Source organism: Microtus oregoni, unplaced genomic scaffold (genome assembly GCF_018167655.1).
Source record: "Microtus oregoni isolate MIOR12 unplaced genomic scaffold, Mior012 000006F_ref0000085, whole genome shotgun sequence".
Taxonomy (NCBI): Eukaryota; Metazoa; Chordata; class Mammalia; order Rodentia; family Cricetidae; genus Microtus; species Microtus oregoni.
Genome location: NW_024543065.1, coordinates 32,098,102 through 32,110,951, shown reverse-complemented (window position 1 = coordinate 32,110,951; position 12,850 = coordinate 32,098,102). Strand labels below are relative to the sequence as shown.

At 36.9% G+C, this 12,850-nt stretch overlaps 1 protein-coding gene across 1 annotated transcript in view; it reads right to left on the bottom strand.

The window, feature by feature from the left end:
- Hace1 (HECT domain and ankyrin repeat containing E3 ubiquitin protein ligase 1) overlaps nt 1–12,850 on the bottom strand; it is a 110,531-nt gene that overhangs the window by 45,671 nt on the left and 52,010 nt on the right. Inside the window, exons 11-14 of the mRNA XM_041653656.1 lie at nt 12,073–12,223; nt 4,159–4,493; nt 3,628–3,696; nt 3,320–3,407 (exon numbers count right to left, since the gene is read on the bottom strand). Of these exons, the coding sequence (XP_041509590.1) occupies nt 3,320–3,407; nt 3,628–3,696; nt 4,159–4,493; nt 12,073–12,223 (643 nt within the window). The remainder of the gene's footprint in view (nt 1–3,319; nt 3,408–3,627; nt 3,697–4,158; nt 4,494–12,072; nt 12,224–12,850) is intronic.

Sequence of the window (12,850 nt, the reverse complement as noted above, 5' to 3'; positions counted from 1 at the left end):
CTGCACACAATATGCACACACACCTCTCTCCAAACAATGCATAAGAAACCTCAGAACCACCTCAAAATCCCTCCTGGATTGGACTATGTGTACTCCAGTATGGACTTCTACTCAGGTGCACTCGTAGTGCATCCAGTACCGACAATACCCAAAGGACATTTTTCCAGCAGGTTTCAAGACACCACAAAATCTCTTCATGCCAGTTATACTAAATATTGGGTTTCAAGATAAACTAAAATGTTAGTTTGTGAGCTAAATATTTTTTGGGTAACACACATGGATTTTATGTGTATGTGTGTGTTACTATGTGAACATCTGTGTATATAACCACTATTAAACAACAGTGAAATGTACAATATACTTGAAGTTTCCTTTTCCATATTTTTTAACAACTTGAAACATGCTAGGGTCACTTCAGAGGAGGGACTTAACTGAGAAAATGCCTCAATAAGATCTGGCTGTAGGAGGCTTGTAGGCCATTTTCTTGTTTTTTTTTTTTTTTTTTTGTTTTGTTTTTTTGTTTTTTGTTTTTCGAGACAGGGTTTCTCTGTGGTTTTGGAGCCTGTCCTGGAACTAGCTCTTGTAGACCAGGCTGGTCTCGAACTCACAGAGATCCACCTGCCTCTGCCATTTTCTTAATTAGTGTCGATGGAGTAGGGCCCAGCCCGTTGTGGGTCGTGTCACCGCCCCTCCCCGCCCCGGGCTAGTAGTACTAAATTCTATAAGAGAAATTCTGAGGAAGCCGTGAGGAACAAGACAGTAAGCAATATCCCTCCATGGCCTCTGCATCCGCTGCTGCCTCCAGGTTCCTGCGCTGCTTGAATTCCTGTCCTGGCTTCCTTCAGTGGTAAACAGCGATGTGGAAGTGTTAAGCCAAATAAGTTCTTGACCTCTCCAACTTGCTTTTGTCATGGTGTTTTATCACAGCAAAAGCAACCCTAACTAAGACCCTTCCTTTCTTAAGTTGCTTCCTGTCAGGGTATTTTCTTGCAACAATAGGAAAGGTAACAATTAATAATACTAATTACCTTTACTAAAGGACAGCCAGCTTCTTCCATTTGTGCTTTCCAGGTGACCAGTGGTTAAAGAGGAAAGATATGTTTTATATTTCTGTACAAATATTTTTTCTTCCTTTTTTGGTTTTTTGAGACAGGGTTTTTCTGTGTAACAGCCATAGCTGTCCTGGAACTAGCTCTGTTGATCAGGCTGGCCTTGAACTCACAGAGATCCACCAGCCTCTTTCACGTGTGTGCTGGGATTGCACCACCACCACCCAGTCTGCGCAAATACTACTAAGGAGAGGTTCTGAAATCTGTGTGTGTGTGTGTGTGTGTGTGTGTGTGTGTGTGTGTGTATGTGAGAGAGAGAGAGAAAGAGAGAGAGAGAGAGAGAGAGAGAGGATATTATATGTTGGCAGGATTATCTTATTTTCCTGGTACAAAGTTACTCCTATGAGAGCCGAAATTACATTTTAAGTTTTAATTACTATGACTAAGAGATCTCTGAAACAAAAGTGCCTCTTATCGGGGCTGGAGAGATGGCTCAGTGGTTAAGAACTCTGACTGCTCTTCCAGAGGTCCTGAGTTCAATTCCCAGCAACCACATGGTGGCTCACAACCATCTATAATGAGATCGGGTGCCCTCTTCTGGCCTACAGGCAGGATACTGTATAAATAAACAAGTAAATCCTTAAAAAAAATAAAAAATAAAAATAAATAAAACCAGGAGCCGCTAGGGCTTCACACAAGGGGTTCTGTCACATCTTACTGTAAAGGGTATTTCTGGAGAGAGTCCTGGAGAATGCAGTCTGACAGTGAGGAAGAGAGAAGGTCCTGAGCCATGTTGTAAAAAAAAAAAAAAAAAGTGCCTCTTATCTGCAAGCCCCTTGTCCAAGGGCAGACAGTTCCTGAAATCCTGGAGGCTTTTGTTCACGGGAGAGAACAAGCCACACGTTTTTCACTCCTATTTGTTTGGCTCATCTGCGCCAGATGGGCTTGATCGACTGTGGGCAGGAGGTTCACCTGCAGGAAATACATCAGGATGTAGGCTTGCCCCTATTTGAATGGAGGCTGAAGGAACTTCAGGATGTATGCTTGCCCCTGATTGGATCTGATGTATTTCCCTAATGGGAACTACTTAAGCTGCTGAAAACCCTGATTTGGGGCCATCTTCTGGAAGCCTAGAGATGGACCTGGCCAGAGCACCCACCTGGCCAGTATCTGATTAAAGCATGCTCCAGATTTGGCTTTCAATGTGATAGTGGTCTTATTCTCGACTGGTGGGATTAACAAACAGTCCAGCAAACAAGAGGTTAACCTCCCAAACAAAGCTCAATAGCATATGATCAAAATCTGCCTTTCAGAACGAATTTCTGCTGCAGTCAGCACCGGGTTTCAAATGCTGCCCTATTTTCATGCACTGATCCTCACCGTGGCCATAATGTTCACCCTTTTCACTCAAAACTTCACACACTGTCCAAGTTTTTCAGAGCCACTTAAAAATCTATTTCCTTTTTTGAAATCTCTTAAAAGAGCCTAGTAATATGATAATTACTAACTAATAGATACATTTATTATCTTCCCTGTTATATTTAGTTACAATTCTCTTTGAGGGTCTGAAAAGATAGCTTAGTGATTAAGATCACTGGCTCCTCTTCCTCTATAAGACCTCAGTTTGATTAGCCACATGTTGGCTAATGCTGTCCTTTAATTCCAGCCCCAGAGACTCCCTCTGGCCTCCGGATATGCTGAATTCATGTGTTCTACACACACGCAGGCAAAAACACTCACCAAAATTTTTTTAAAGTCCCTTTGAAAGCAAAAGAAGCTTAAAGTAAAATTACTAAACAGAATTCAGAACCTGAAAATTAATTTCAGAGGGCTAGAGAAATGGTTCCGAGGTTAAGAGGAACAGGGTTCAATTCCCAGCACCCACATGCAGCCTGTGACTCCAGTCTAAAGGATCTAATATCTGCTTCTGCTCTCCACAGGACCAGGCACCACACAATTCACAAAATGCCCATACGCACAAAATAATGAAATAGCATTTCTTTTAAAAATAACAATTTTAGCCAGGCAGTGGTGGTGTTTACCTTTAATCTCACCACTAGGGAGGCAGCCTGACCTACAGAGTAAACTTTGAGACAGCTGGGACTATTACACAGAGAAACCCTATCTAGACAAAGCAAAAAGCAAAAACAAAAAAACAAAAAAACAAAAAAAAACCCTGAATTCTAAAATTAAAAAAAATTATAAATAATTATACAAAATAAAAATATTTTATTTCATTATATTAACAATAAGATAAAGAAAATCTGTACCTGTGCTTTTATGATATGCATGAACCTTGACATCAACTCAGGACACTCAAGAAGAAAGTGAAAATGGTCAAATATAATTTTGGGATTTCTAAAAGAAAAAAGGAACAATAATCATCACTGAGTGAAATGCAAATTCAGATATAAAATGGTGAAGTAGAAGGAAAGAACATATTTGTTTCTACTTGCTATAATTTTGTTAATGAGCATATTTTAAATAGTAACAAAGTTAATTTCTTTTCTGTTTAAATGAATATATGTAAGTAGAGAAAAGGGCTGCCAAGATAGTCTAAGAATCCAGAAAGCCTTACCTATTCACAAAGCATTTTAGCACTTCATCATGTTTGCAGACAAATTCAATGAAACGAGGAGAAGTCATTCTGGATGTGGAAGGGAAAAAGCAATCAGGATGTACAATGTTGGCAATACAATATCTAAATTCAATAAATACATATTAAGTGGGACTAGCTCCTAGACCAAAAGTAAGAACTAGATACACATCTTCCTTATCAACTGAGGACCCTGTCAATATGTACAATGGAATAACACAGGAAACTTGTTATTAACAAATGATAGAAACAAGTGACTTCTAGAAACTGTAAAATTTTCTGCAGCTCTTTACATAGTAGCATTCACAAATTTACATAAAAATAAATGTATATACTTTCAAAAATTTAAATATTTTTACTAGGCTTGTATTAGTGCAATGAGTATCCTAAAACAAAATAAGAATAGAGCCTAAAAAACCAACAAATTACATTTGCTTTCACTGAAACTACAAAATTATTGCAGCTTTTCTTCATCTACCAAAGGAAAACAGTATTAAGTCAAAACTTTCTTACCCTGGAGGCATCTGACAGGAGCAGCACATGTAAAAAGCTTGAATGACAGCGCTTAGCCGGTTGGCTGTCATAGCAACAACATCCTGACAGTCTGCACTGGCTTCCTGACTCCCCGCAAGCACATCTGGCTTGGACTCCCCTGTGCCCACGGACAGGTGTTCACAGCTCCCAGGGCCTGAAGGTTCAAATGGTGAAATGGAAGCAGCACCTTGATCCTGGCCTTTTTGTTTCAGTAAAATAGAAGTGATATCCGTTGAGTCCTTTTTGTTTTTCATTAATTCTGTGGCTATTAAAACTAACCATTCATCTAATGAGTGCCAAAGCAATTCCAAAGGCTAAAAAGAAAAGAAAGGGGCTTTTTAAGTATCATTTTTAAGTTCATGATGTTTTAAAGACAAAAACTAAAACCTCACATCCAGATAGAGAGGATAAGAAATTTATTTCAGATACTTTTATATTCCTACATCTATATGACTTGGGGAGCTTAAAAGTAATAAAAGTACACATATGTTAAATAAATTAAACTTGTATGTGTATTATTCCTTTAAAAAAAGGAAAATAAGATCTAACAAAGATTTGTAAGCAATCATTCATTTTCAAATACATATTTTAAGCTACTTATTACTTTCATAATCGCTTAACATTTATTATCATGATGTCAACAACTCTCAAACAAAAATATTATTTAAATTTAAAAACCTGAAAATTTAAAAGAACTAATGAACCATTCACAGTGCTTCTTGAAAAGTATTCCTACATTTTTATAATTTATAATATGAAATTACAAAGTGGGACATACTACAGATGTCTATATATTAAAATATCCAGTTCTAGTAATTAGTAATTTTTAGAATTATCCTGTTACTTTAGTGTGGTATGTGTATGTACCATGTGTATGCAGTGCCCAGTGAAGCCAGAAGAGGTCATCAGATCCCCTGGGACTGGACTCATAGATGATTGTTAACCACCATATGGGTGCTGGAAATTGAACCTGAATCTCCTGCTCTTAACTGCTGAGTCATCTCTCTAGCCCCAATAACCAGTCATTTTTAAGACAAGAAATATAATGACTGAACTATCAAGGAGGACAGGAAGATGGGTCAGCAAATTAAGCCACTTGCCACCAAGCCTGACAACATGCATGCAATCCCTAGGACACATATGAAGGAGAGAACTGACTCTGAAGGCTGTCTTCTGATCTCTACACACAGACCTTAACACACACACGAATACATGCACATATGTGTGAATATACAATAAAAAGTGTAATAAAATTTTAAAATGTGTGTTCAACATTAAAGGAAAAAGGACAGACTAGAATATTGTGGGAATTTCCCCACCGTCAGCAATCAAACCTAGGACCTCAAGCACACTAAGCGTACACTATACTATTCTGCATCTCCACCTAGTCCTTAGCAAATTATTATTGTTGTTGTTCTCCTTTTTCTAAATTTTAAAACAGAGTCCTAGGATAGCTTCAATCTACAAACGTAACCAAGACAACCTTGTACTCCAGATCCTCCTGCATCCACTTCTCAAGTGCGTGAGATTAAGGCAAAAAGGAGCTGGAGATAAACTGAATCTTACTTCTAAATACCAAATATTCCTGCTGAGAAGAGTGAATGCCTTTCTTTGAGATAATCATATATACATTTTATTGTTTAAACCATGTCATCACAGAACAAATACCAGAGGTGAAATATAAATGACCTATAACAATTAGTTTATAAAGTGCACAAAAATACATATTCCCAACTACTGGAAGGGAGTACAGGGTAACAGCCCGTCATAGCATGCATGATGTTAAATACTCCTATTATGAATTAGCTGTAGCCAGGTGATGGTGGCACATGCCTGCATTTAATCCCAGCACTCGGGAAGCAGAGGCAGGTGGATCTCTGTGAGTTCCAAGCAAGGAACTATGGAGTGAGTTCCAGGAGAGCCAGGACTACACAGAGAAGCCCTGTCTAAAAAACAATTAGCTGTCTTTCTCCAAGTGAACATTTAATCTTACTTTGAACACTGAATAATTACATATATTACAAAGTGGACCAAGCATTCAAGAAAGACCTACCCTTAAAATACCTCACCTAAAAAGTAACAACTAAGTCATCTTGACTTCGGGAAAGAGACTAAAGAGCCATATTTCCAATCTCAGAAAATGTTTAAACAGCCTGTTCTGCCAAGAAATGTTTCACAATATCTATTAATAACAATACCCTCACCACAACTTCCTTCTTTTCTTCAGCTTTCTGTAAGCCGAGAATTTTACTTACTGAATTTGCAAATAATTAACTCATTCCTACTTTGGTACATTAAAAAAAATCAAAATTAAGTTATAAGAACTGCACTGAACAAAAGTCTAATTCACTGACTCAATAAATACTATACTCCAGGTACGAAAGAAACCTAAGTATCTTCTTTTTAACGAAATTAATTTTACCTTCAATAAAGCTGAAGTGAGTACCCTCTTACCTAGAAGGCTGGGTTTTCAACACTTAGCCTTATAGTTGGAAGATTTAGGATCCCCAATGATTTAGAAAGAATCAGCTGACACAAACATGAGACTGTCACTGAAAATATCTTAGGGTTCTCATCACAATCCAAGAGCTTTTATTCATGATCAAACATCAAACTACCTATATAGTTTCATTATGTCAGAAAACTACTTAATTTTCTTGCAGAACGGAACTTCTGAGTGGAAAAACAGGGATCTGTCAAGTGCTGCAAGAAAAGAAAAGGGTAACTGGCCTCTAATCAAATGATCATGGCAAAAATATTAAAAGAAAAAACTAGAATTTTTTTAAATGGAAGAAAAAATAAAATAATTTGGTGTTTTTCTATTTTTGTTATTCTTTCCCCCTTTGTATCATCTTACTGTATTTAGGTCATACACACAATAAAGCCAAATCCCATCCCAGACAGGACTTTACCTAAGGAATTATCTAAAAAGAGAAGTCACTTGTTAGTCACAAGAGTGAACACTGTGGAAATAATGACTCTCCAACTATAATAAATCACAAGTAAAGTACTGGACTGAGTGAAGCTCTGTGGTACACCACCTGTCTCATAGCATAGTGAAGTAAGTGAACTACTGCATCCCATAGCTATGGGGCTTGCAACACTTACTTATGGATAATAAAATAAACTGGATACAAAGTGTATATACCAGCTACTACTGAAAACTGAGCTGGGGCCATTGAGCTAGCTCAGCAGGTAAGAGCACTGGCAGATGTAAAGAGGATTCAGGTTCAGTTCCCAGCACCCACATGGTGACTCAGACATCTGCAACCCCAGTTCCAGAGGATCCAACACCCTCTACTGCACTCTGTGTGTGCCAGGTATGTGTGTGGTACACAGACATATGTGCAGACAAAACATCCATACATATAAAAAAATTTTAAAAGAAAAAAATTAATAACAAGAATATCAAGCATTATCAAAATAACTGCTCATCTCATAAACTGAGAATTCACAACCACAAAATTACACTTCTACACACACAACAGTGATATGACATAATCATGTGATTCACAAACAACTTTAAAGTATATACAAAGAATATTACACATTATATATGACATATACATAACTCTAAGCTTAACGGGAAACTTTTTTTAAATCTCAAGATAGGCTGAAGTGAAATCGAAATCTGACAGGAAAACTAACTTAATGAATATCATAGCACTTTCAAATCCTGTTATCAAATAGATAATGTCAAATGCTACAACCAAAAAAATGGCTTCTGAGAATCTTTTTCTAAGTAGCAATTCTATGAAACTATTAAAAGTCACAACTTACTATTCATAGTTGTGAATAGTCAACACATAAGAAACCTAACTCTCTTCCCTAAGCTCACTGGTCCAACAACAAAAACAAAATTCTCTCTCAACTATTGCAAAGTTGCTAGACACTGAAAGAATGGTGAAGTGTTAAGATTAACTTAAAGGCCTTCAAAATGAATCAGATAACTACTAAAGGCCTAGAAACACACTCAGTCCTAACGGAAGGCCACTGCTTAATCCTAACAATGAAGTGACATACCAGGGTATACGATTAAAGAGACTGCAAGTAGGAATCAATTGCTGCCTTAGACAGAATTTAGTTTCCAGTCTAATACTACAGCGAATCAGCAATTCCGAGGTTACAACTTGACAACCCCACAATGAATGTCATATGAAGTTGGATAGCAATATACAGTTTATACTTTATCTTTACACACAAGAAATTACATGATTTCCCATCTCTCAAAGATGCCAAAGTTCATTCACAAAGCTGTAAAAAGACTAAGAGAAACTTTAATAGTTAATACTTAATTTCTGTATGTGGTGGTTTGAAGGAAAATGGCACCCAAGGGGAGTGGTAGTAGAGGAATTGTGCCCTTGTTGGAGGAAGTGTTACCACTGTGGGGACAGACTGCTTAGGCTTCTAACACTGTGACTTTTAGTCGACTTCCTGTTTCCTTTAAAATGTAGGAATCTTGGCTATTTTTCCTGTACCACTTCTGCCTGCAATCACCATATGTATCACCAGCATGATGATAATTGGCTGGACCTCTGAAACTGTAAGCGAGCCATTCTAATTAAATGTCTTACTTTATAAAAAGTTACCATGGTCATGGTGTCTCTTTACAGTAATAAAAACCCAACTAAGACACTTATCAACCACACTTCAGGACAGGCCCCGTGACCAGGAGGAGTTGATCAACAATCAACAAACTTCGTTATGCTTTTGTTTTTGGAGGGAAGGAGACCTTTTTGGTTTTGTTCTATAATGTTTTGTCTTATTCATTTATTGGTTTTCATTTGAGAAAGAGGGAGAAGACGGAGGAAGAAATAAGGTAACATAAGGTTGGTGGCTAGGGAGGTGGGGGATGTGGGAGGCAACATGATCAAAACATTGTATGAAAAAATATTTTAAAAATTAAACAATCAGTATATAGATCAATGATAGAGCACTTGCCTAAACTATAAGGTGCTGAGTTCATTTCCCACTACAGCAAAATAAAAATAAAAGGAAAGAAAGCCCATAAATATGACAAAACACAAAGTCTGGCTTTCATTAAACAAAGAAAAAACCATGTCATCTAGCATATGTGAGGTCATGCATTTAAAACACTGAAAAGAGACAAGGTGGGAAACAACATCTTTAGCATACTTTTTTACAGCTGAACCTGTACTATGTAGAAAACTAGCATTAAACCAAGTATTATGTGTATGCTTACAGAGTCAATTAGCAAGAGAAACTCAGATTTCAAGAATAATGAAAAAATCAATACTGAGAACAATGATCACTGCCTATACCTACTAGGATTTTCTTTTTATCATTACACAAGAGTAGAAATCAGGGGTAGAAATTGTCCTAACACAGTGAGCCATACCAGAATATAGTAGGAACTCCATAGGATATGATGGGGAGCAACTCACTTAACACAGCACTGACAAAAGAGCAGATCATTCACTTAGGTCGGTATGTTACAGAAGTAGCAAACTGTCGATCCTAACTAAAGGAAGCAGCACATGGAAAGTCAGTCTGAATGAAAAAATGCTTATTTCCTTCTTCCAGAAGGTGGCACAAGAGAGGGGGTAAAGAAAAAAAAACAAATATGTAAAAAGGAACAAATATGTATAGACCAAAATTATATTTTCTGTTTTGATTTTAAAAAGTGGGAAGGAGGAAACGTACAGATCGACACTTAGGCATTCCTCTCTAAAGGCTATCACACCCAGTCTTAGCACTCAAGAGTACAGATTTGGCCAGCAAGATGGCTCAGGAGGTAAAGTGTTTGCTTCATAAGCTCAATGCCCAGAACCCACAGCAAAGTAAGTGGAAACAAAAGAGTTGCCTTTTGACTTCCACAAGGATGCATTCAAATACACACATTATCCAACAATAATACACAAATAATTTTTATGAAGTATTAAAACACCTGAAAACCACTTATCTAAGTATGTCAAAATTTCTTGTAAGACAGATCAGAATTATTTAACATATAACAATAATTCAGACTTGTTTTATAAACAGTAAACCTTTTCAAGTAGTTATACAACATAAAAAAAATTATTACTATTTGGAGCAACAACCTAAAGACTATTGCAAAAATGCTGTCTTCATGAGCCTCAAAAGTAAATTTTATAACACAGAAACCTCTTAAGAAAGATTACCACTGCCAGGCGGTGGTGGCAAACGCCTTTGATGCCAGAACTTGGAAGGCAGAGGCAGGCGGATCTCTGTGAGTTCAAGGCCAGCCTGATTTACAAGAGCTAGTTCCAGGACAGGCTCTAAAGCTACAGGGAAACACTGTTTCAAAAAAACCAAAAGAAAGAAAAAAGAAGACTAGCCTTAAAAATCATAATAAATAAAAGGCATGGAGTGTGACGCATAGGTAGAACACTGCTGTGCACAAGACATGCTTTTTTATGCGTTTTTGTTGTTGTTACTACTTGTTTATTTTTTTGATGTGCTGAGGATCAAATCCATGATCTTTTCTAAATTTATATAAGAAATTAATAACAATATAGGCAGTTAATTCATAAACTTAGAATTTGACATGGGTAACAACAATGACATGTATGCTTGAATTAGAATAGACAGCCTAGGAGGCCGGAGAGATGGCTCAGAAGTTAAGTCACTGGCTGTTCTTCCAGAGGGCCTCAGTTCAATTCCCAACAACGACAATGGTGGCTCACAGCCATCTACGGTGGAACCTGATGCTCTCTTCTGGCATAAAGGCATACATACAAATAAAGCACTCATATAAAATAAATAAATCTTTAAAAAAAATAAAAGGAAAGGCAGCCAAAGTAATGTAAAGTATTCTTTTAAAATCCCAAATACAACTGCAGAGATGGTTCAGTGGTTAAGACCACCAACTGCTCTTCCAGAAGACCCAGGTTTAGTTCCCAGCACCAACATGGCAACTCACAACTGTCTGTAACTCCATTTCAAGAGATCCAACACCTTCAAAAAGACATACATGCAGGCAAAACAATCATAAATAAATAAATCATTAAAAAAAAAACCAAACACTCTTTGTTAAAGTGATCCCCGAAACTGTTAACAGAACTATTAAGAAAAAGTAGTGAAGTTAAAGAGATTGCTCAGAGGTTAAGAGAGCTGGCTGGCTGTTCTTCCAGAGGTCCTGAGTTCAATTCCCCATGTTGTGTTCAACCATGGTGGCTCACAACCATCTATAATGAGGTCTGGTGCCCTCTTCTGGCCTGCAGGAACACATGCAGGCAGAACACTGTATACATAATAAATAAAAAAATCTTTTTTTTTAAGTAGCATTTCTTCTAAAACACATAACAGACACAAACACACAGCATATACATAATAAAACTGAACAAAACCAGATTATTTTATCTTCTAGTAAGACACTTTAAAAATGATAGCTTATATTATGCATTTAAAGCTCCTCATTTGAGCTACATCTGGTGGCTATAATTTGTAATCCCAGCTACTTGGGAGGGCATATGATGGAGAGGTCAAGACCTGCCTGAGCTACAGAACAAGGACCTGGTTAGTCTGATCAACTGAATGAGGTCCTGTCTGCAAGTCAAAAGAAAACATAAGCTAGGATTAACTCAGTAAGTCACATGCTTGCACCACACGTAGATGGTCATTGCTTCAATATCTAATACCACACAAAAGAAAAAGCAAATCTGAAATTCAGTACACATACTTTGGTACTAAATATCTCTATCCTTAAAAACACTAATAGGATCAATATATGTGTAAGAAAAATATAAAAACCTTACCAATGAAATCCTGTTCATTAAACTGAGATGAGAAAAGTATGTGACCAAGTTATGAAGCAAACACATCCTGTCCTTGAGGTTTTCATTAACAAATGCATGCTGTGTTAGAGTCATCTCTTTTTACATCTCCCTTCCTAACAACTACTTCTCTGACCTTGAACACTTGGCTTCTTGGAGTTTTATTCCCATTGTAGCCCATATCGATTCCATTACTGGGAGATGAGGGGCCAATTCGAAAGACATGACAAAATATCCTCACAATCCTTAGAAGGCTCTTCATCTGAGCATCATAATTGCTAGATAAACTGAAAATGAAAAAGTTAAAACATAAAAGATTAGGTGGAATCAAACACAATCATCTTCAAATACATATCTGAAAGCAGATTTAGCCCACTAACCATCTGTTTCATGAATTGTCTGTGGTAAGAAAATTTCCTACCATTCTAGAAAACAGAAGGGTTTGCGGAACAAAAATATATTAATATGTATTAAATATAGTGTTACAAATAAGTAGATTTCTAATCATTTAGCACCCAGAATATAACCAAAGATCATAGCATAAACTATGAAGAAAATGACCCCCACAGAGCAGATGGAATCTTTGGATATAAACTTTAAGGCAAATTGTTCACTTCTAGAACTATATTTATAAATTCAACCAATTGTTTACAACTCTGAAAATACTTCCAAGAGAAGCAATAGTATAAATACTATATTCTAGGTCAATGCACAATACAACCATCTTAACTCAGTGGTTGAAGCCCCGTCATTCTATCCACACCCCTGTATTCCTTCAGAATAGCAGTAATGAAATATTCACATGAGACATTCACAAATTGTATGTTAATATTACCAATCATCTGCATCAGGGTCTAACCTATATAATGAATTGTCTTATAACTATAAAAACACTGTAAATATCATCCACCATA